The sequence below is a fragment of the Microcebus murinus genome, chromosome 7, assembly GCF_040939455.1.
Source record: "Microcebus murinus isolate Inina chromosome 7, M.murinus_Inina_mat1.0, whole genome shotgun sequence".
Classification (NCBI taxonomy): Eukaryota; Metazoa; Chordata; class Mammalia; order Primates; family Cheirogaleidae; genus Microcebus; species Microcebus murinus.
In genome coordinates, this window is record NC_134110.1 from 46969930 (window position 1) to 46993995 (window position 24066).

The 24066-nt window shown below is 38.5% G+C and overlaps 1 protein-coding gene across 4 annotated transcripts in view; it reads left to right on the forward strand.

The window, feature by feature from the left end:
* Positions 1–24066, forward strand: part of SAMD12 (sterile alpha motif domain containing 12) — a 425091-nt gene that overhangs the window by 208538 nt on the left and 192487 nt on the right. For 3 of the 4 annotated variants that reach the window (XR_012920166.1, XM_020289001.2, XM_076005060.1), the window contains exon 4: positions 4227–4367. Coding sequence is in view for 3 of the 4 variants with exons in the window: in XM_020289001.2 (XP_020144590.1) it covers positions 4227–4367 (141 nt within the window). In the remaining variant the exon portion in view is untranslated. Of the gene's footprint in view, positions 1–4226; positions 4368–7809; positions 7938–24066 lie in introns of those variants that run through there. The other variant, XM_020289000.2, reaches the window with a different exon arrangement.

Sequence of the window (24066 nt, forward strand, 5' to 3'; positions counted from 1 at the left end):
GTGAGTTCCCATATTTGTCCCTTCTTAGCATTCATCACACATCTGTAGACATTTATCATGAGCTGCCTTCCTTGTCAGCCTGAAAGCTTCAAGAGGGACCCTGCTTGCCCTGGTCATCATTATACCCAGAGGGAGTAACAAAGTGACAGGGACATAGTAAGTGCTCAGTAAGTGTTGAATGAACAGTTAATCTTTTATGATAAGCAATAAAAATTAACAATATAAATTACATAAAAAAATGAAATTAATGACTGATTACTTATCAATTCCATGATACTTGCATCTACCACACTTGTTGGACATTCTTTTATTTTTGGTCAGGAGGAGATAAAGGGATAGGAGATGGATGAGCCTTTTGATCCTGGAAGTGATTATTATAAAATTATTATAAAATAATAATTATTATTATAAAAATTTTCCATAATCACCAACTTGGATGGCACTGTTGAAACCATCAAAGGAAGACAGTGATCTGATTTTGTTCAAAAAGAAATGCTACTGATTTCTGTACATTGATTTTGTAACCTGAGACTTTTGCTGAATTTGTTTATTAATTCCAGTAGTCTGATGGCAGAATCTTTGGGGTTTACTAGATATAATATCATATCTTCAGCAAAAAGTAATAGTTTGACCTCTTCTGCCCCCATTTGGATGCGCTTAATTTCCTTCTTTTGTCTGATTGCTCTGACTAGGACTTCCAGCACTATGTTGAATAGAAGTGGTGATAGAGGGCAACTTTGTCTGGTTCCAGTTGTAAGCAGGAAGGTTTTCAGTTTTTCCCCATTCAATATGATGTTGGCTGTGGTTTGTTATATATGGCTTTTCTCATATTTAGATAAGTTCCATCTATACCTATTTTGTTAAGTGTTCTTATCATAAAGGTGTGCTAAATTTTGTCAAATGCTTTTTCTGCATCTATTAAGAAGATCATATGGTCTGTATTGGCACTAAGATCATGATCTTTTTTTACCTTTTACCTATCTTCTTGAAGTCTAAACCTTTTATTTTCCAACCAAGGAAGATAAAGCACAACTGAGGGTATAGGGGAAGAATTAGGAAAAGCTGTCATGGTTTAAATATTCACTAACTTCTCAATTTCCCTTTCTACAAAATGGAGATAATAACAACATCTGTAGTCTCTGGAGTTGGATAAAATAATTTGAACAGCTGGGCATTTAATATGTGAACTATTCATAGAAATGTTTGTATCACACAGGCAAAAATGCACAGAATTTTACAACTGATGAAATTTTGTAACTCATGTTATTCGAACCTGATGCTATTAACCCACTAAAGTATTAGTAGAAAATAATATTCTAGTTGGACTTCTGTATCCCTACTTTGACCAATCAGTGCATTTAGGGAAAGGCTGAGACTGGAGGTTTATAGGGGAGCATCTAACAGACCAAAGTTGAGCTACATGCACTGTAATAAAACCTTCTCTCTGACTTGTTAACACTGTGTTCTAATGACAGACCAGACAACTGCTCAAGAGTGAAGCTGCTATGTGTCTTACCAACGCCTCAGCAGTTCTTGTTATGAAATGTCACAGCTTGTGAAACCTCAGCCCAAATAATTGGGAACACAAAGAAGGGAGGGTGATCTGCATTTTGATGTTGGTAGAGATTTAGATATTCTGAACGTCAAGGAGTGTTTTATGCAGTGTTTGTGAGTTTATGGCATGTATAAAGAGCTAGATGTCTGTTATTTGGAGACCAATTATACACATAAGTGATATGTAAGGCTCATTCTCCTTTTGTCTTGTTTTGTTTTGTTTTGTTTTGTTTTCCCCCAAGTGAAACTTCAGGACAAGGTCTGGCAGTGAGCAGAACGTGGGAGGGCAGGGCTGGCCCGGAAGCCTGGAACTGGGGCCCCTCGTTGTTTAGCTCTCCTCTGCTCTCTACCCTCGAGTATGCCAGTACCCAGAAATTGGGAAAGGACATCTATAAAGCCATCTGTTTGACTTCTTAAAAACATGTAAATTCCAGTCACAAGGCCAATTACTGCTGCAACAAATGATCACAAACTTAGTGGCTTAACACAACACAAATTTATTATCTTATAGCTCTGGAGATCAGAAGTCCCAAATGGGTCTTATGGAGCTAAATTCAAGCTGTTGCTAGAGCTGCATTCTGGAGTATATGGGAGGGAATTCATTTCCTTGTTTTCTCCTCCTCTTAGAGGCTGCCTTAATTCCTTGCCTCTTGGCCACTTCACTCTGCCTTCTGCTTCCATTGTCACATCTCTCTTTCTTGCTCTCACTCTCCCTCCCTCCCTTCTCCCTCTTTGTTTTATGAGGACTCCTGTGATTAGATTGGACTCATCTGAAGACTATAGGATACTCTCCCACCCCCAGATCCTTACCTTAATCACATTTTCAAAGTCCCTTTTATCATGTAAGGTAACAAACTCACAGGTTCCAGAGATGAGAACATGGACATCTTTAGGGGATCATTAATCCACCTGCTGTTAGAAGCAGTGGGAACTCCTCAAGTCTGATTTGGGGAACTGCCATGACCTTCCTGGGTGTGGCCAAGTCTGACCTGCAGGTACCTAGGATTCCCCTTTGCAGATGCAGCTTCTACAGAAGCTTCAGACCACCACCCACCACCACCACAAACATGCGTACATCCCAAAACTCACTCCCTGCCAGGCTTGGTCCAGGGCCATGTCTGTATTATTGCAGTTCTCATCAGTGCTGCCCATTAAATATTTCTGTTCCCCACCCCTGCTTCTGGGCACATGTCAGAAATACAATTTATGGCCTTTTTGTGGGTGGAAAGGTTCATGTGATTAGTTCTGGCCAACGATTTATGAATGGCCCTAAGCTGAACATTTCACTGATGGTATGAAGATGTTCTAGTACCTTCTTTTTTCCCTCTGCTACAATGATCAGCAGTGTTCAAGATGGGTAGACTTGCAGTCAACATGTAGAATAAAATCGAAGAGAACTTTGTTGTCATCACTGATATTTTGGCATAGTTTATTACAGTAGCACATAACCTAACTTATCATGACTGATGCACTAAGCAAGGGCTAAAGGGAAGGAAACAAGAATCATAAACAACACTGACTGCTCCTAATGCTCCCTCCATTCGTCTGTCTCTATTTCCAGGCCTCACAGGCTTTTGTATGGCTTTGATGAAAATGCCCATCAACCCTACCTTCTTGTTGTTGCTTGATTATTTTAACAAGGAGGTAGAGCATTTAGTTTTTGAAATATATATGATAATATACTCACAGACTTATTTATCACACGTAGTTGACTCTGTCTCTTCTTCCTCTGTGGGAATGAGAAAGATCTGCAGGTGTGATGACTAGGGACGTCAGGGAGAGGAAAGGCAGTACTGTGGGCATTTAACCATGATTGTTCTCTTTATTTCTTGTGTAAACCTTCAAAATGGAAATATGCTTATCTTAGGGCAAGCCCAGAGTCAGGGAGAATTTAGAAATTTGATAGAAATCACAGTAGGAAGGGAAGTCTGCAGGGAAAGAAATGGGTTGGAAGGAGGCCACGTGGGGCTGAGCCTGGGGTGTCTGCACATTGCAGACACCCACACCCTGGGGTTCGTTAGTCTTGTACTCTTTAGATGCCTATGCTTATTTTGCTCTTTGCCCTGATTCCTGCTGGAATCCTCACCTTAGACCAGTGATTGGGATTGAGGACTAGCTCCCACCAGCTAGTTATGGAAGTCCAGCCCAATGCCAGGGATGCAGCAGGAGAGTCAGATGCTTGCAGATTAAAAGTTGACTTACAATGCATGTTTCACAGAAATGTTGTCATACCCAGGCTTAAACATTGCCCGAGTTTCTGTATAACCACAGTTAGAACACCCAGTTCTCCAGCTGGATTTTCAGTGACTTGGGCTCCAGCGGGCCAGCCTGAAACCCCATCCCCCAATGAAGAACATTGTTTCTATGGAAACCTGCAATCTGTGACCCAAATATCCAGGTTAAAATTTTTGCTATTTTATCCGACTTAATGTGTGAGTCACTTGAGGATTGCCAATATTAGATACAAATCAGGGTTCTCTTTTAAATGTGCTTATTTTCTTCATACAGATTATCCATTTCTGTCAGCAAGGATGACGGAGGAACCTCTATTCCAAAATGTTTGTGTTTAGATGGAATCTTCCCTTATGGCAGGGTTAGCCAAGATCAAGACAGAAGCCCTTCTCCAGAAAATTGTTCATTTGCTTTTCCTTTTATTTCTTAAAACCCCACAGGGCGAGCCCTGCTGAGACTTACTGACAAAAAGCTGGAGCGAATGGGGATTGCCCAGGAGAACCTCCGGCAGCACATCTTACAACAGGTGCTCCAGCTGAAGGTGCGGGAAGAAGTCAGAAATCTGCAGTTGCTCACACAAGGTATTCTGTTGCTTTCTAGTGGGTAGATGGAAGGGGAGATGGGAAGAAAGAAAACCTTGCCATCGTAACGGAGGGCAGCCAGGGAAAATCTGTTATTGTTTGTTTGCAGAATTTCCTGCATTTAAAAAGTGTATGGATTTAAAGAACATTTTCCTCCCAAAATGTTTCTTTTTCATAGCTCACCAGAGAGAAGGATGTACAAATATGTGATGGATGAACAAGCAGAATTATCTGCACTAACTTCAAGGTCATTGCATATAACTACATAGATTGTGTGCCACACAACCCCAGAGAGTACCAGTCATACAGATCAGGGTATCATTGCACTCACTAGAGTTGTACAGTGTGCAGTCTGTACAACTGTACAGTGCAACCCTAGCTATCTTTATCTGACACCAATTGTGAGTGGACCTTAGAATTTGAGTGATTCAGTAGTTAAGATTACCAGTGATATAAATGGAGTTTTTGTTGGGTTTTTACTTTGTTTTTCACTGGCTAGTGGGAGAAAAACATTTTAGCTGTGTATGTCTATATGTAAATGTATTTGTACACATACACTTTAGAAATCATAAGAACCCTATTTATCTTCTCAAAAATAGAATAAAAAAGAGACTACAGTGAATTGAAGACTATTATAACCATATAATTCTTAACAGGAGTTATTAATAAATTCAATATGATGAGAGCACTTAAGATCTTTGTAACTATGGAAGTGACAGAATAAAGCTAGAAGGTAAAGAAAACCTTAAGTTACACTGTATGTAACTTATGTGTCTACATAAGATTTGGTTGCTATCAACCTCCACTGACTATAACCTTTATTTTATTTTAGTGACCATTGTGTATCATTTTAAATGGAAGGATGCTAAAATATGTGTTTTGAGAGCCTTCGGTATTTTTCAATCTGCAGAATATTGTAATTGCATGCATACCGATAACTGGGAAAATCTAGGTCAGCCAAGTTTTATGTTATTGCATTTAGATTAACCCAGTAATAGTCCATTTGCCTAGAGGAAGTAACGTGCTGACTGAAAGATGGCTGCTCTAGAAGGATAAATATAGACTGCAAGTGAAACGAAAATAGTATTGTTAATTTTATACACATTATTTGAGGTTTGTCCCCAGAGACTTCCAATGGTGAATTTATAGGTACTGGTACACTGAGTGATTTAAGTTTGAATGTGACACACTGATATACTTTTAAATTTCTTTTAAGATGTAAATAGGGATATGAAGATTCTGAAAATCCATCACAGGGCTATTTATAAAATGGTAATTTTAGAAACAACCTAGAGGTCTGGCAATATGGAAGGAGTCCAATAATTCTGCCTAGACTCATAAGGTGCAATATAATGCAGTTATCAAAATTACATCTTCAAAGAATATATGAGAACATGGGAAAGTGCTCAAGAGGTAATACAAAGTAGGGGAAAAACATGTATAAAATTGTATTTATAATATGAGCCCAATTTTATAAAAACCATATTTTCTTATATATACACATAGAAAAAGGACTGCAAGTGGATATGCCAATATTTTAGTAATGGTTTTCTCTGGGTGGCAGGATTGTGGATGATTTTGTTTTCTTTCTTCTATATAAACTTATATTACAGTTATAATCAGAAAATATAGCTATGCACATTTGTTTAAGCTTCACCAACTACCGTAGGTTTGCCCAGGTTCTATTTAGTGTCTGAGGTTTTCTCAGTGCTTTTGTTTCCTACCGTGATGGTATAATGACACCTAAACTCATCACGCGTGCCTTTGACACTTTTCCTCCAGTAGTGTCAGCCTGCAATGTGTTTGCTCTGCTAAATCATTTTCTACAGCTTTCATTGCCCTAGATGCATAATATGTAGGATTTTTCCTGAGATAGTACTCAAGTCTATTAAGCTAAATATATGTTTGTGTTCTCGGAAGGTAAGGCTCAGTTCAGCCGTCACTTTCTTTAGCTTTGAAACACTGTGCATTTTGAATTCCTTCATTGGATTCCCTTTAGAAGAGATCACTGTTCTTGAGCTCTTGGATATTTTGTCTGCACTTAAATTACCTTTTTTATTGCTTGTTTATTATTTACATGTTAATGATCAAACTCATTTTATGTCAGGCATCCTTTAGAAAATCCATAGCTTTATTGAAGTGATAGTTTCTTTAAAGAAACAAAATTACAAAATTGATAAGTTGGTGTTTTTTTTTTTTTTTACTAATAGAAATTCTGAAGACAATTGGAATAGCCTTAAAATATTTTATGTCAAGGTTTTCTATAATAGGAATTGGAATTCCATTTCACTCAAGCAAATTGATTAGTTTCACATATATATCATATGGAAATTTACCATTTGGGTGATAGTGATTCAATATTGAATATTATCTGAGTATGGTGGCTTATGCCTATAATCCTAGAAGTATGGGAGGCTAAGGTAGGAGGATCACTTGAGACCAGGAGTTCAAGACCAGTCTGGGCAACATAGACTCCATCTTTACAAAAAGAAAAAAAAAAAAAAATTAGAAATTAGCCAGGCAAGGTGGTATATGCCTGTAGTCCCAGCTACTTAGGAGGCCAAGGCAGAAATATCACTTGAGCCTAGGAGTTCAAGGTTATAGTGAACAATGATCATGTCATTGCACTCCAGCTTGGATGACAGAATGAGATTCTGTCTCTAAATATATACATACATATGCATAGGTTTCAGGATGTTAGTTTTTGGAAATTCCTGGGCCTCCCTTTTGAAGAGTATGAATCATACTTCATCTATAGAGTTGTAATATTCTTCCATAGCCCACATGTGGCTGTGACTCTCTTGTAATGCATTTATTTATTTTGTTGGTTGTCTAGTGGGGCTGCTATAACAAAATATCACAAACTGGGTAGCTTATAAACAAAAATTTTTCTCACAATTCTGGAGGCTGGAAAGCCCAAGATGAACGCACCAACAGTTCAGTGTCTGGCGAGGGCCCACTTCCTCACACAGCCTCCTAAAATCATCTTGGTGGCTAGAATTTTAATAAATGAATTTGGTGTGTGTGTGGGGGGGTGTAAACATTCAGTCTATTGCATTGATGGTTTATAAATACTTAGCAACTAACATATTTAAAAAAGAGGTTATCATCCTCAAAGTAGTCCAATTTTTAGGAAAGGAATTTATTTCAAAAAATATTGAATTTTTAAAGAGTTTCCTTCTTTCCTTTGGAGACAGTTTAAAAATGTAAGTTCTTAAGAAGAACTTATGTCCATCTTTAGGGGACCAGCTAATTAAATTGTGGTATATCTGGGCACTGGAGTACTCTGAAGCTATAAACACAAGAATGAATAATATCAATATAAAAAGATACAGATGCCATGAGAAGTGAAAAAGCAAGGTGCAGAACAATGTGTATAGTATTCTACATTTGCCAAAGAGGGAGAAATAAAAATGTATACCCATATGTGCTTTGTTTTAAGGAAATGCTGAATGATGCACAAGAAGCTAATGCAAGCTGCGCCTGTGAGACAGGGGAGATGGTGGATGGAGAAAGGGTGTATGCCTCTTATGTCACTTTGTTTTTTGAAATATATGCATGTATTAACTATTTAAATTAATAAAATTTTTACAAACGAAACAAGAAGGAGAAAGTGAATTTTAGCTTCAGATAGGCCTGTATTTTAAATCCTGGCCCTAACATGTATTGCTGTGCAACTTGCGGGAAATTGCTTTATCTCTCTGCACCAATTTTCTAATCTCTGAAATGGGGATCAATAAATTTGCTCACCAAATAAGAATGTTTCAAGAGTTAAAGGAGATAAAATATATAAATTGTGTAAGTTGCTCAGTGCAGTATGACAATAAATATAGAATATTGTTAGCTATCAGTAACAGAAGCCACATAATTAAATCAATGTCATAAATTTATAACAAGCCTTATATTGATATTATATTTATGGAGATATAATTCACATAATATACAATTTAGCCACTTAAGGTGTAAAATGCAATGATTTTTAGGATGTAAAATGAATGTGCAACCATCACCAGAATCAATTTTAAAACATTTTCATTATCCCAAAAAGAAACCCTTTACCCATTAATAGTAACTTCCCATTTCCTTCCAACACCAGCCCCTGGTACTACAGTCACACATCACTCAAATAAAAGGGATATGTTCTCAGAAATGCATTGTTATGCAATTTTGTCACTGTGAAACATCACAGAGTGCACTTCAACAAACCTAGATGGTATATAATCTACTAAACACCTAAGGCAGTATGGTATAGCCTATTGCTTCTAGGCTATGAAACTGTAAAGCATGTTACTGTACTGAATACTGCAGGCAGTTGTAACACAATGGTAAGTCTTTGTGCAATGAAATATATCTAAGCATAGAAAAGGTACAGTAAAAATATGGTATAATAATCTCATGGGACCACCATCGTATGTGCAGTTTGTCGTTGGCCGGACCATCATTCTGTGGTGCATAACTGCAATCTAATTTTTGTTTGCCTATTCTGGGAATTTCCTGCAAATAGAATCATACAGTATGTGGTCTTTTATGATTTGCTACTTTCACTTAGGATAATGTTTTTAAGGTTCATCCATGTTGTAAGGATGTGTCAATATTTTCATTGTAGAATAATATTCCATTGTATGAATATACCACATTTTATTTATCTATCAGTTGATGAATTGCTTCTGAATTTTGGTGATTAATAATGCTTCCCTGAACATTTTTTGCAAGTTTTTGTGTGGACATGTGTTTTCATCTCTCTTGGATATACACCTAGGAGTGGAATTTCTGGGTCATATCATAACTCGATGTGTAATAAAAGCCAAAATGGCCTCACTATTTTACATTCCCACCATCAGTGTAGAATAATTCCAATTTCTCCACATCCCTGCCAATACCTGTTATTGCCTGCCTTTTTGATTATAGTCATGCTAGTATGTGTGAAGTGGTATCTTGTGGTTTTGATTTGCATTTCCCTAATGGCTAATGATGTTGCACACCTTTGCTGTGCTTACTGAACCTATGTATATCTTCTTTAGAAAAATGTCTATTCAGATTCTTTGCTTATTTTTTTAATTGGGTTTTTTTTCCAAGCTTTATTTTTGACCCACAGTGTTTCACCGTGCCTGATTGCCCACCTTATGTATGAAATCTGGAGTTAAATATATGGCTGTCATATTCAAAGAGGAACTCAATCCATAAAGGATGAAGTCTTTCCCATACTGAAGACATTCAAAGGAACCTGACCCAGGCTTGAAAATCAATTCCAAAACGAAACAAATGAATGCATTCTGAAGATTTTCTCTCAAGATTTTCTCACTCTTTTGGATGTAGAAATTAAACACACATACACATACCCCAAATCAGTTGTATCAGTCTGTAATCAGACTTCTAAATTAGACCCATCTGAAAGCTCATTCTGTAGTCTTTCTAGATCAAATACTAGATAATTAAACCTACTTTTCCATCTTTCAATTGCTGTTTTAAAATTGTCTTAAGCTTTTGATTCTACCCTCGTTTTTACATAGGTGGCCAGGAGCCCCATGACAGTGGCCAAGATGGTCACAGACCAGACAAGCTCTATTCAGCCACTGTGTGTTTTCTGAACACGGGGAAAAGAATTTATTTGCCCTCCTTTTTCTTGCTCTCCTCCTTGTGGATGCTGACCAAAAGACAAAAACTGTAAGGCATTTAAAAATTTTGTATGGCAAATGCATAGCATATATATCAGTTTGTAAACACTAGCAATGAATCATAACAAAAATTCCTGAAACAGCTCATCATCTAAAGCCGTAATGGTACTTCAGCTGAAATCCTGGCCTCTGATTCTCCTGCTCTTGTTCACAATGGCTCTGTAACTACCTGACATTTGCAAGTAACATAATCAATGTTTGACCTTGCTCTCATGTCTTCCCTTTGGTGCTTTTAAGGTTGTTCTGTCCTCCGTGTAGCCTTTTGATCTTCTCAGTAGGAGTGGCCAGGATGTTGCTCTGGTAGTCTTGCTTGCTTGCATGTTCCCGCTGGAAACTCAGCCATGTCAGGGTACTTCTAGTTGTCTCTTGGGAAACACAGTATGAAGCTGGAAACATCATTATTATACTTTCCTTCTGCTTGATTCATGAGAGATGGGAAGAAAGGCACCTTGTGTAACATACAGCAATGGTACAGATTATTTCGGGATCCTTCAAATTAATCCATAATCAAGGATATGAAGGGCATCCTCAGTTTTTTAATAGTGAACAATATTTTTAGAAAGACAAACTCCCCTGGGATGCTGAATTGTTTCTCATATAGCTAATGAGTAATGAATGTTTACTGTATACAAGGCATGCATTAATTTGTTATATCAACTCTGACATTTACACTACTGTGGCCGATACTATTCGTTAGCCCCAATTTGCATGTGTGGAAAGTGAGGATGAAGAGCTTAAGTAACATACCCAAGGTCAGACAACTGGAAACCAGCATAACACAGGTCTGACTCCACAGCAAGCTCTTACTCATTAGGCCTCTGATCTGTCAAATGGGCTGATAATTCCCATCTCGTGGTAGTATTAAATGAGATTTTATACAGAGGCCATATAGCATAGTTTATGGCATATTCTATGAAAGGGGCTCACAAACTTTTTCTGTAAGGGAACAGTTAGTATTTTAGTCTTTGCATGATGGGATAGTTGCAACAGATACCATTTGGCTTGCAAAAGCAACCACAGATAATATTTAAATGAATTAGGCATAGCAGTGTTCCAGTAAAACTTCATTCACAAAAACAATTGCTGGTACACAAAGGAAACAATCAACGGTGAAAAGGCAACCTACAGAATGAGAGAAAAATATTTATAAATCATATATCTGATAAGGGATTAATATCCAGAATATATAAGGAAATTCTACCACTCAACAATAACAAAAAAATCCACAAGTAATCTAATGAAAAATGTACAAAGGACTCAAATAGACAGTTTTTCAAAACAGATATACAAATGGCCAACAGGCATATGAAACAATGCTCAACATAACTAATCATTATAGAAATGCAGATCAAAACCACAAGGAGATATCAATCTCATGGTCATTAGAATGGCCACTGACAACAGAAAATAACTAGAGTTGGTAAGAATGTAGAGAAATTAGAAACTTTATACTGTTAGTGGGAATGAAAAATTGTGCAGCCATTATGGAAAACAGTATTGATGTTCCTTAGCAAATTAGAAATAGAATTATGTTATCCAACAATCCCACTTCTAAGTGTATATGTAAAATGATTCAAAGAAGTGTCTTGAAATCTTTATACAGGCATGTTTATTATAGCATTATTCACAATAGCCAAGAGGTAGAACCAACCCAAATGTCCATCAACAGATGAATGGGCAAAGAAAATATGGTATATATAATACAATGGAATATTATTCAGCCTTTAAAAAGAAGGAAATCCTGCCACATGCTACAACATGGATAAACCTCAAGTGCATTATGTTAAACAAAATAAACCAGTCGCAAAAGGACAAATAATGTATGATTACATTTATATGGAATATCTAAAATAGAGACAGAAAGTGGAGAGACTGCAAAGAGCTGGGGAGAAGAAGAATTCATGTTTAATGGGTATAGAGTTTCAGTTGTGTGAGATGAAACCTTACAGAGTTTGTCATACAACAACTTAAATATACTTACTAATAAACTATACACTTAAAAAAGCTTAAGATAGTAAATGTAATGTTATATGTTTTTTACCACTGGGCTATAGTTCATGAACCCCTGCTTTACAAAGTAAAAAGCATAAGCTTTTGACATCATCATCAGGATTATTATTTTTATTCTTATTGTCCATTTTTAGCTATAAAATTTCCTTCCCTCAATCCCAGTGATGCTAGTTTGGAACCATTCCTAGGATGTCCCTCTCAGTGACTTTTTTAGCTACAAATATATGGACAGTGTAAAAATGTATCTGCAACTATGAGGGGTGGGTAAATTCAGGCAGTAGAAAACAGTGTCCCAACTGGAGGATAAGGTAGTAGGATGGTATCAAATGCTACCATCTTCAAATGCCTTCATAACCAGTGCCTAGAAGATGAAAAAAGAAGAGTATGACTGTTTACCAGGTCTGGTTATAGCTCATTAAACGTTAGTATTTGCTGAAGAACTTTTTCCACATTGTCAAAATATATGTGTCAAATTTTATTTGGGAATTGCAATGACCAGATGGGCTTTCCTGAAGCTCTAAGCTTTTGGAATGACAAAAATTAGAAACACTGCTTTCTAATCCAAGACTCTTCAGAACTATGTGTGCAGACTGGCTATTTTAGTCCAGTCACCTCCGCAATGATACTTGAGCAACTCAAGTAGGCCATCTGAACTGAAATAGGCCATCTGGTCCACTACCTTGCTTAAAGAGAGAAGTCTTTGTAGAACAGAGCAATAGGTTCTTTGAGAAATTGTCCAGTCTCATTGTACAGATTTCGGCACCAGGACCTAAAGAGGGTTAGAGGATTGTCCATGGTTGCCCAGCTAGTTAGTAGCATAACCAAAACCAGATCCCAATTTTCCTAATTTCCCAATTTCCCACCAGTATTCTTTTTTCCTCATTTTTTTATTAAGGTATAATTTACATACACTAAAATCATCAACGCTTGCCTAGTTCTGCAAGTGTTGATGAATGCACACAGTTGTGTAACTACCACCACAATCAAGAATAAAAGAAAAAGTTCCATTGCTCCAAAAAATATGCCCCTGGTGCCTCTTTGTTGTCAGGCTCTCTTATTATGACCAGCCTCTTGCAGCCACTGGTGTTTTCTGTTCTGTACCTTTTCCAAAATGTCGCATAAACAGGATCATAGGGTCTGGCTTCTTTCATTTGCTGAAACACATTGAGACTTACAAAGCTGCAGTGTGTATCACTGGTCCATTCACTCTCCTTGCTGAGTTTCCCATTGAGCATATAAACCACAGTTTGTTTATCCATTCCTCAGGTGAGGGACATTTGTGTTGTTTGCAGTTCTTGTTGAATGCTACTAAAGCTACTCTAAGCATTCACATTACAGGTTTTTGTATCAACACTGGTTTTTGTTTCATTGAGAAAATATCGAGAAGAAAAATTGTTGATTTGTATCTTAAATATTTGTTTGACCTCATAAGGAACTGCCAGGTCAGTATTCTTAAGGTGACAAAAGCAGAAAAATAGGATTGGAGACTGGCTTCATTTAATACATATAGAAATATTGAAAGATTTTCCAAAAAATCACTACGTCTTTGTAGAAGTCCTACCTACCTAGCACTTCCTTGAGCCATCACTATCTTAAGGGCCTTTTGATTTCCTGAGAGTCTCTTGTAAACTTTCTCAAAGTAAGTTCAGGTCAAACTTATATTTACTGTCAACTCATTTATTCAGTAAAAATTGTCTCAGCATCTCTTTGCCAGGCGATAGGATATGCCTTCGTACAGTGTCATTGAGAAACACTTCCTTTTGTCTCTGTTCTGAGGAAGAAAATCTAATATTTCCTGCTCCTGAGAAAGAAAATATGAGCCATTCAGATTCCCTTTTATGCATATGTGAAGTGCATCCGATGGCTGCTTGGCTAGTCTGTGCCAAATTACACTATGTGCATATCCAGGCTCCTCCAGGTCTTTTATTTAGCTGTGGCTCTGGTGTTACAAATCTGGCATTCACCTATCAGTTCTCTTCATGCACAGCTCTCTGCCGCCTTAACGTGGGAAGACGTGAGCTTTTCCTCACCTCCCACTGGTGCTTACCTGTCTCCATGCATGTGATCATGGCTCTCTGGGTTCTCTTCTTCTCTTTGTAATGGCTCCTCCAGGCTAGTGGCAAGCCGCCTTCTACCACTTCCCAAATGTTGATGCCTCCTGGCAATGGGGCCTCTTAGTAGTTCAAATTTTTCATGCTCTTTGGAGAATCATGCGCACGCCATTGCTTTAGCTACTTCACAGTGACTCTCAAATTTACTCTTCAGAAGTCTCTGAAACTTCAGATCCCTATTTTAATCTCCCTAAAAGATCTGAGCCCCTGCATATTCTACTAACATCTTTCTTTTCTTTTTCTTTCTTTCTGAGACAAGGTCTCACTCTGTCTCTCAAACTGGAGTGCAGTGGCATGATCACAGCAAACTCAAACTCCTGGGCTTAAGTGATCTTCCCAGCCTCAGCCTCTGGAATCACTGGGACTACAGGCATATGCCACCATACCTGGACAATTTTTTATTTTTATATTTTGTACAGATGAGATATTGCTATATTGCCCAAGTTAGTCTCAAACTCCTGGCTTCAAGTGATCCTCCCAAAGTGCTGGGATTACAGGAGTGAGCCACCACAACCGGCCTTCAAATTTAGAACATCCAAATTTAACCCCATTGTCATTCCCACCATCCCCCAGCCTGTCTTCCTGCTGTATTTCTTCTCAAGGTTAATACTACCATTACTCTCTCCATTGCCTGACATAGAAGGGTCAGAGTCACTTGTGAGCACTCCATTTTCCTGGCCACTCACATGTAATCCCTGACAAAATCCTCTGAGTCCTGTTTATAAAGTGGGTTTCTGGCCTTTCGTGGCCTCACTACCCACCCTGGCTATCATGCTAATCCATCCTTCTTCAGCTCCTTCCTAGGCCGTTTGGATAACCTTTAGCTACCATCTGACCTGGGGTCTCTGCCCAGCTCCTCCAATTCTTTCTCAGTTAACTTCCTACTTCTATTGCCAGAGTTAAATATATTTCTGATGACGTTATTTCCATCCCTAAAATATTTGATGGCTCCCAATTACTTAGAGAATGAAATCCAAACTCCTAAGCATCCCATAGAAAGCTATTCTAGTCCTTTCATAGATGTATTAACTTTGGGCAAGTTGCTTGTCAGAAATTAAGATTTCTTAGTTGTAAAAAATGGGAAAAGGATCTACTTCACAGGATTGTTATGAATATGACATCATAAAACTCATGAAAGGACCTAGCCTTGCTGAGATTTCACCTCTTGTGAGAAGCCTGACTTCATCTTTCAGGCAGAACCAATCATTCCCCCTTCACATTACTAAGTACTTTGTTCAGATGAAAAATGTTGTATGCATCACACAGTATTTATTTGTTCTTCCATCCAGTGAGCTCCAGGGTCTGTGTTAGGTATGAGGGATAGAAAGGAGCACCCATCGGGTGTATGTCATTAGAGAGATGCACAGAAGTATAATGATGGTCCAGAGCTGGAACTTAGCCTCACCTGGGAATAGGTAAGATAAGGAAGACTTGCCAGCGTTATAATACATGAGCTATTTTAATAGTTTTGGAGGATAACAGCTTTGACAGGTGCACGAAGCTGGCATGAGGCAGAAGGAGGATCCTATAAAGTTGTGGCAATGCTCTGTATACCCTGTAGAAGAGCAAACCTCGGTAATCTAATTTTGCCTTGCACTCCTACTCCCAGTATAGTGCTCCACATAAAGTGGATTCTCTGAATGTTTTTGCTGATATAATTGTTGCTTTCTCTCATTTCATTGTTGTGTTTTTATTTCTTAACTCTGTTTCATTTTCCACTTAATCTTCTCAAAGCAGTGAATGCAATATTATTTTATGGATTCATAAGAAAATTAGCATAGCTACAAAGCCATCTTGGATCATCTTTTTCCATGAGCAACATCACTCAGAATCATATTTTTCTTCTTCTTTTTTAAAGAATCTCTATATCCCCTTGTGATCTTTTTGTATTGACTTGACCAGTAATGACAGTGTCATAGGCTCTTAAATATAAAAGCCATTCACCTGCTTTGAGTTGTTTTGTCTAATATTTTCAATCCTGAAGTATTCTCCTGAGTGACACTCTCAAGTGACTATAAAGTGAATTTCCTGCCATGATCCATGAGCTCAGAGCTCATCATGGAGAAGGATGTTGGATCTCCTAGGATCTTATGCAGACTATTCTTCTGTGATGGGGTCTTTCATTACTACGCCTTTCTTTGATTATGATCTGCCAACCACATGGCCCTTCTGAATTTCCTCCAAGACAGCATTTCCTCACACTGCTACATTCTCAAGCTCTCCCCCGACCCGTTTCAAAATCTTCACACCTGTTACAGAAATGTCGTGGCCAGGAATATTTCTAATTTTATCAAGTCTTTAAGCCATCAGAAAAATTATCTCTGGTATGAGCTTTATATTTTGAGACCTAAACACAGACTTCCTTGGGGAATTATTAAAATCATATGTCAGTTTCTCAATAAGGGTTAGAATTATGAGATATATATCTTAGTTAACATCCACTCCTAATTCATTTTCATTCTTAGAATCCACTGTGGTCAGTTAATTCAAGAAGATGTTTTGTTTGAAGTAATTTTCTTCATGGTAGAAAAATATCTGCCTCATGGTCTAACTAGCATATGGGAGAAGTGTCTATACATCTTTCTAATTTGGATTTGTTCTATCAGAAATTATCCTTGTCATTGTTTCTGCACAACTCAATGTTCCATGTCATTCTTTACATGGTAATGAGTAACTTTTAGGAAAACCCAAAGACTTAAACCTCTGCAGAGCTCACCAACCTCAAATGCATTGACCATTGCATTTGAGTATCCTAGAGGAAACAATATATTCGATGCCTCTTGTTTGGACAGTTTCAGACGGTCATGGGGTTGCATTGTTATATCACCTTGACCTTGTGGTTTGACTATGGATTTTGAAGGATCTTAAATGATTGATGTTGCATTGAAGAAAGATGAATTATGGGTTTTCCACAATTGACATTGGTTTCTTTCTTGGGGTACGTCTAGACCCTGCAATCTGGTCTCTGTGGTATTCAGATGTCCTGTGGGCTATTTAGAAAGATAGTTGTGTTAGGACAATGACACATGGATTGGATGAGAGGAAATTAAAGCCATTTTCAGGGATGCACCAAGCTGCTCTGGCTTTTCTAGGGAGCAATAGAGAAATACACCATCTAGGTCCTTTAGGATTGCTCTCCGTGGTAATATATTTCAACTAATTTCTTTGGGGCCACCAATTCTCATGTCTTGCATAAAGCTCAATATAATATAGGTGTTCAAGCCTCCCATTGCATCAAAGTTTCTACGTACCAATTCCAGAGGACACCACATCCATTGACTACACTATGGATGGACGCTAAAGTTGTATAGCCATTGGTCCAGCCTTGGGCCACAGTCAAGAAGAAAGTCCTCTATCCCCTTCTGAAATAATTTCTCCTTTCCTAGTATCTCCTTTTCATTTTGTTTATCTTGTTATAGTAGCAATTATACAGTCATTCATTAAATTATTTTTTTAAATTTATTAAGAACTTACCCGATGCCAACCACTATCTATATGCTACGTGTTAGAGATATAGGGACGAATATGACAGATCTTTCCCTTGAAATCAAGTGAAGGAGACATATATATGTAAAATGCTATAGCAAAGAAAGGTGTGTGGAATGACAGAGGTAGTATAGATCTTTGTAGAATCGTGTAGGAAGTGCATCCAATCCAGAAGAAATGTATCAGGAAATGTTCTGAGAGAAAGTGACCTCTGAACTGAGCCAGCTATTATAGTTAGCAAGGTGTGTTTATTTCTTCTTTAGTCATGAAACACATATAAAATTGCCAAGGTGATAAGAGCTTTAGAGAGGTACAACATGTTATAAAAGTATATTTACTGTTAGACCATATATTTACTGAGTGCCTGCTATGTGTCTGGCCTTTAACTGGGTTTTGGTGAAATATAGTAACAAGGTAGATGTGGTTCTCATATACAGGGATTTTACATTTTAATGGGGAAGACGCTTATACACGAGAAATCATAGTAACGTGGTAATTGATATGAAAGGGTCTGTTAATTATGCATTGGGAAGAGAGGAAGCAGAGGGACTTCTCCAGCTCCAAGAAATCAGGAAAATCTCCCTCAGAGGGTTGAGATCCAAAAGAGGAGGAGGATTTAGTAAGGATAGGTGGCACTTGGGGGCTATAGGAAGACAAATGTCCCAGGTGGAAGGAACAGACTGCTCTGAGGCTGTATTAGGGTTCTTCAGAGGAACAGAACCCAAAGCATATATATAGATATATAAGAGGAGATTTATTATGGGAATTGGCTCACATGATTATGGAGCCTGAGAAGTCTCACGATCTGCCATCTATAAGCCAAAGAACCAGGAAATCTGGTGGTATAAATCAGTCCAAATCTGAAGGCCTGAGAATAGGGGGAACTTCTGGTATAAGTCCAACATCTAGAGACCCAAGAACTAGTAGCTCTAATGCCCAAGGGCAAAAGGAGATGAATGTCCCAGGTCAAGAAGAGAAAGAGAACTTGTCCTTCCTTCACCTTCTTTGTTCTGTTCTTGCCCTCAACAGATAGGATGAAGCCCACCTACATAGGTGAGGACAGATCTTCTTTACCCTGTATATTGATTCAAATGCTAATCTCTTTTGGAAACACCCTGGCAGGCACACCTAGAAATAATGTTCCATCAGCTATTTGGGCATCCCTTATCTCAGGCAATTTGGCCATCCCAGTGGCCAAGTTTGAAGAGGAAATTTAGTGTCCTCCAGGAATATTAGGAAGGCTAGCATAGCTAGAGGGTCAGGAGTTAGTGAGAAAGGAGGGGAGATGGCAGGGGGAGAGGCTGGAAAGGTAAGGAAAGGACCAGGTAATGAAGTGTGAATGCCTTATTTGTTTGCTCTTCTTAAGGAATCTAGAATTTATTCTGAAGTCAGTGGAAACTACTAAAAGGTTTTGAATTGAGACTATCCTAATCAGATTTGTATAACAAAAGATGGGAGATTACACTGGAAAAGGAGAGACAGGAGGCCAGCCACCCAGGTAGGAGGCCGTTGCATTAGTCCACGCAGGAGACGATGACAGCCTGGATGAGGATGGCAGCAGATGGAGATGGAGGAAGCTCAGCTCAGGAGACTGGGCAACCTGCGATGATAGATGGAGCAACAGTAAAGAAGAGGATTGTCAAGTTTCATTCTTCATTCCTCCTCACCACATTTTCCTTCCCCAAATCCAAGACCTCCTTGCAGCAGAATATTTTGATTATACTTCTTCAAAATGTAGATTCTTGGACCTTACCCTGGACCTGCTGAATCAGACTCTCAGGGCCAGGCATTGGTGTTTTCACAGCTTCACCACAGATGACTCTTGTGTATGTAAAAGCACGAGGGTCACTGCCCTGCCCTGTGCAGATTCAGTGTACCAGGCATGTGACCCAGCCCTTCAATAGTGTCAGAGTAAAACTCCCTTTGCCCTAAATGAGTTTGCTTGTCATAACCAGGTGAATTCAGAGGAAGGCTTCAGCCCTGGGGGTGCATGAAGGTATGTTAAAGCCCAAACTAGAATGGAGCCTATCTAACACTCTCACTAACCTTGCAGGTGATGTCTTCAAGATCTATGAAAGTGGTGGCCCACTCTCCATACATGATCACCCTCCATAGTTCTCAGGAAACAATGCCGCTGAAATCCCACCTTCTATTTCCCTGGGCAATATGAAACAGATTCTCCTGGGCAGCCACAAAAGGCAATAAACAAGGTACTTTACACAGGGACTCTACCATTTCCTGTGCTTGGCAAAGTTGTCATGGCAGCATCTGTAAAAGTAGAAAAGGGGAAGAAGAGAAAGTATTAATTTCTTTCAGTTCTATGAAGAGCGGTTTGGAAATTCATATTTGAAACCATCAAAGTTTCACATAGTTAGGAATCAGTTTTCAAAATCATTAATATATAATATTAACATTAGATACTATTTTTAATTTCTATAAAAGGGCACAGGTTACCAGATCTCCAGGTTATCACCAATTGTCAGGTTTTAGTCTGAAACATCAGTTCTTGGTGTGCTCATGGCTAAAGAATAACCAGATGCACCAAAGTAAGGCAAGCACGAAAATGAAACTTATCAGGAGAGAAGATAGGATTTTAGAGCAAGAACAAGACAGAGGTTTACAGAGCATGATACATATGCCACAGATGACAACCAGACCCATTGTAACAGCAAGGGAGAGCAAAAGGAAGGGTGCAGAAGGGGGCTGGTTCTGTGTCTTGTTTTATAGTGCCTGGATTGGGACCTCCCTCATGGCTCAGACGTCACCACAGAATCACTTTGGTTGGACACTTGGGAGTTGCATTACTATGCATGTGGGATGCTCTGGGTCAATTTCCAGACTCTGTGGTACCTATGCTGCTTGGCCCATGGGCTAGAGAGTCTTCTGTATTCTTTTGCAACTGGTATGCTAGGTTCTGATTTGTGGATTTGTAGGGTCTTCCCTCCTCCCCCAGGTATGGCAGTCACTCCCAAGAGGATTAGGGTGGGGCAGGACCAAGATGGGGGCCTGGGGCCCACCCTTGTCCTTCTTCCTAGGTGGGACAATGCACCAAGGCAAAAGCAACCACTTTTGTCCCTAGGAGATCAGGAATACCTCACTATCTACCTAACACAATGGAAGTCTGGAGCTAATATTGTGTGCCTATTTATAAATTTGCCATTTTAAATTCTATATTTAGTCCTTACAATTTTGCAAAATAGATATCATGAACCCCCTTCTACAGATAGATAAACTAAGGCCCAGACAGCTGCAATGCCTGCCAAGATCACACAGATAAACAGTGGTTCTATTAGTCAAGATTCCTCAGAGAAATAGAACTAACAGAGAGAGAGAGACAGAGTGTATGTGTGTGTGTGTGTGTGTGTAAAAAGAGAGAGAGATTTATTATAAAGAATCAGCTCAAAAAGTTATGGAGGTAGAGAAGTCCCGAGATCTGCTGTCAGCAAGCTGGAGACCCAGGAAAGCTGATGGTGTAGTTCCAGTCCAAGCTCAAAGGCCTGAGAACCAGGAGAACAGATGGTGCAAGTTTCTTGCAAAAGCAGGCATGCTCAATGCTAAAGAAGAACAGATGTTTCAGTTCGGGTCTGAAGGCAGGACAGAAACAGTGTCCCAGCTCAACGCAGTCAGGCTGGAGGAATTCCCTCTTACTCACAGGAGGGTCAGCCTTTTTGTTTTATTCAGACCCTCAATGACTGGATGAGTCCCACCCACAGTGGGGAGGGCAGTCTGCTTTATTCTGGCTACCAATTCAAATGTTAATCTCATCCAAAAACACCCTCACAGATACACCCAGAATAATGTGTGACCAAATATCTGGGCACCCTGTGGCCCAGTCAAGTTGACACATAAAATTAATTGTCACAGTGGGTAAGACGTCAAGTTACCTCCAAAACCACTGATCTTTCCTCTCTACCTACCTACCTGCTGTGAAATAATATTTTTTCTTTTACAAAAAACCTCTTAGCTGTGATATACTTTTAAAAATTAACACTTGAGGCTATTCAAATAAAAGATTTAATAGTTTACTTATCAAAACATAGTTATCACCTCAATCTTCCATTTTCAGGCTGCCAGGAATGGGTAATGTGTGGTTTTGCTGAGATGCCTCCTGCATACCTAAGCTGTTGGGCATTAGGAAATCAAGTTTGTTTATTTTCCAACTTGATGACATAATGAAGCAGAGATGTCAGCCTTGCATTTCCTGATGCCTCCAATATCCTGAGTAATCTTAATCTTGTTATATCAATGATATGAAATTTTGTTGCCATTTTAATTGATTTAATTGAAATTGATTTGGCATAAATGAGTGCACAGAAAATTATTAACAGTGACCTCAAGGGTTTCAAGTATCTGCTATGTAATAGGTGATGTGGCTTTGATCTATATGTCTGAAGACTTACTCTTTCCACGTTAGAGAAACAAAACTGACATTTAGCACTAAAAGCTATTAAACATCGTTGAAGGTCGTATATGGAGATTCTGAAAATACATGAGAAGTGTATGTGCTTTTCAATTCATCCCATTTCTATCATGCGATTGGTTGTAATTATTCATGTTTACTGGAAACTGCCTGAGTATTTATCCTTATCTTTATATATAAGGAAATTTGATTTTTCTTTTGTCATTTGTGTCCCTGAAATTCAGACCACACCATAGACAGGAGGATGAGATGAAATAATAGAACAAATTTCGTTGATCTAAAATTCTGTTGTATTTTTTTAAAAAAATTAATTAATGTTCTCCTGAGACTTGGATTTGTTTTGTTCCACAAAAAGTTTTATTATAATAAATTTTGGTCTAGCAGGATTTGACATGTTTTAAAGCATAAATAAATTATCTCTAATTTTCTATTTTTAAAAGTTTAAGCATGAGGTGGCTCATGCCTGTAATCCTAGCACTCTGGGAGGCCGAGGCGGGCGGATTGCTCAAGGTCAGGAGTTCAAAACCACCCTGAGCAATTACGAGACCCCGTCTCTATTATAAATAGAAATAAATTAATTGGCCAACTAATATATAGAGAAAAAATTAGCCGGGCATGGTGGCGCATGCCTGTAGTCCCAGCTACTCGGGAGGCTGAGGCAGGAGGATTGCTTGAGCTCAGGAGTTTGAGGTTTCTGTGAGCTAGGCTGATGCCACAGCACTCACTCTATCCTGGGCAACAAAGTGAGTCTCTGTCTCAAAAAAAAAAAAAAAAAGTTTAAGTATGCATTATCTTTTGTGCTTCTTCTCTTCCTTTTCCTCTCCTTTTCTCTCCAGCTTCTCTTCCCTTTCCCTCCCTTCATCCACCTCCCCACCCACCCCTGTGCCATGTCCTCCCTCATTAAAGACTTTTCTCAGCCCAGGGAAGAGCTATTAGAAATTTATTAAAGACCAGTTTCTGCTTCTTTGTCAGGAACAATCATATGTTTTAGAGCTGATTTTCTGCCTTAATTAAATGAAAATGTCACTTAGTCAAATGAATTCATTTATATTTATTTATCCAGTTCTCCAGGCTTGAATTTCTTAGTAGGGACTTGGGCTCTTCTCATTTGCTCGCAGAATGAACTGAAAAATGTCACTTACATCAGTTTAAAAGACTCACACATGATTACTCCACCCTGTAGAAATGCTGTATAAACAAAGCTGTGATTAACAAATGTGTGAATGGTTGTTTTCTCCTGTAGATGTTATCTTGGCACATATAAGGATACATATTTGATTATGTTTGTGTGCCCACGTGCACCTGTGTGTGCTAAAGCAGGGAAGTAAGGAATACCCATCACTACAGTCCCTTAGGACTTTGAGAAAATGTCAAAGGTAATATTTTAACCACCTGTGTTTTTATTTGCCTCTTCAAAATGCTAATTGGTAGTGCAAGGTTTAAAATTCTATCCGATTTTTCCCTTCAAAATTTATAAAGGCTTACTTATTGAGTATGGTCTATGTATCTAACATTATAGTAAGTGCTTTAAGAGATTAAAATGTAATAAACATAGTCACTTTTTCAACAACTTTTACTGAGTACCTACTATGTGTCAGGTGAACTACTGGGCATCAGTGATAAGCAATGCCGCCTGAAACTATGCTCTTATGGAGTGTATAGCGCCAAGCACATAGTAGGTACTTCACAAGCTGAATGGGCAAATACATAAGTAAATTGATCTTGCAAGAGAGAAAAACAGTAAACTAATAATTATTAAGTTATTAGTTGCCTTAAGTCCTCAAAGGAGAATATAGGGACTTATGACATTGCATAGCGGGGACCAGCAAAATCAAGGGTTCGAGAGCAAAGGTCAGGGAATGCATTCCCAAAGGAGGAACATTGATGCTAGGATATTTTGCTACAGCAAATAGAAGAGCTGGCAAGTGGTTGTTATGAGGTGATACTAGAAAAATATGCCAAAGCTAGACCACCCGAACACTTTAGACCACATTAAA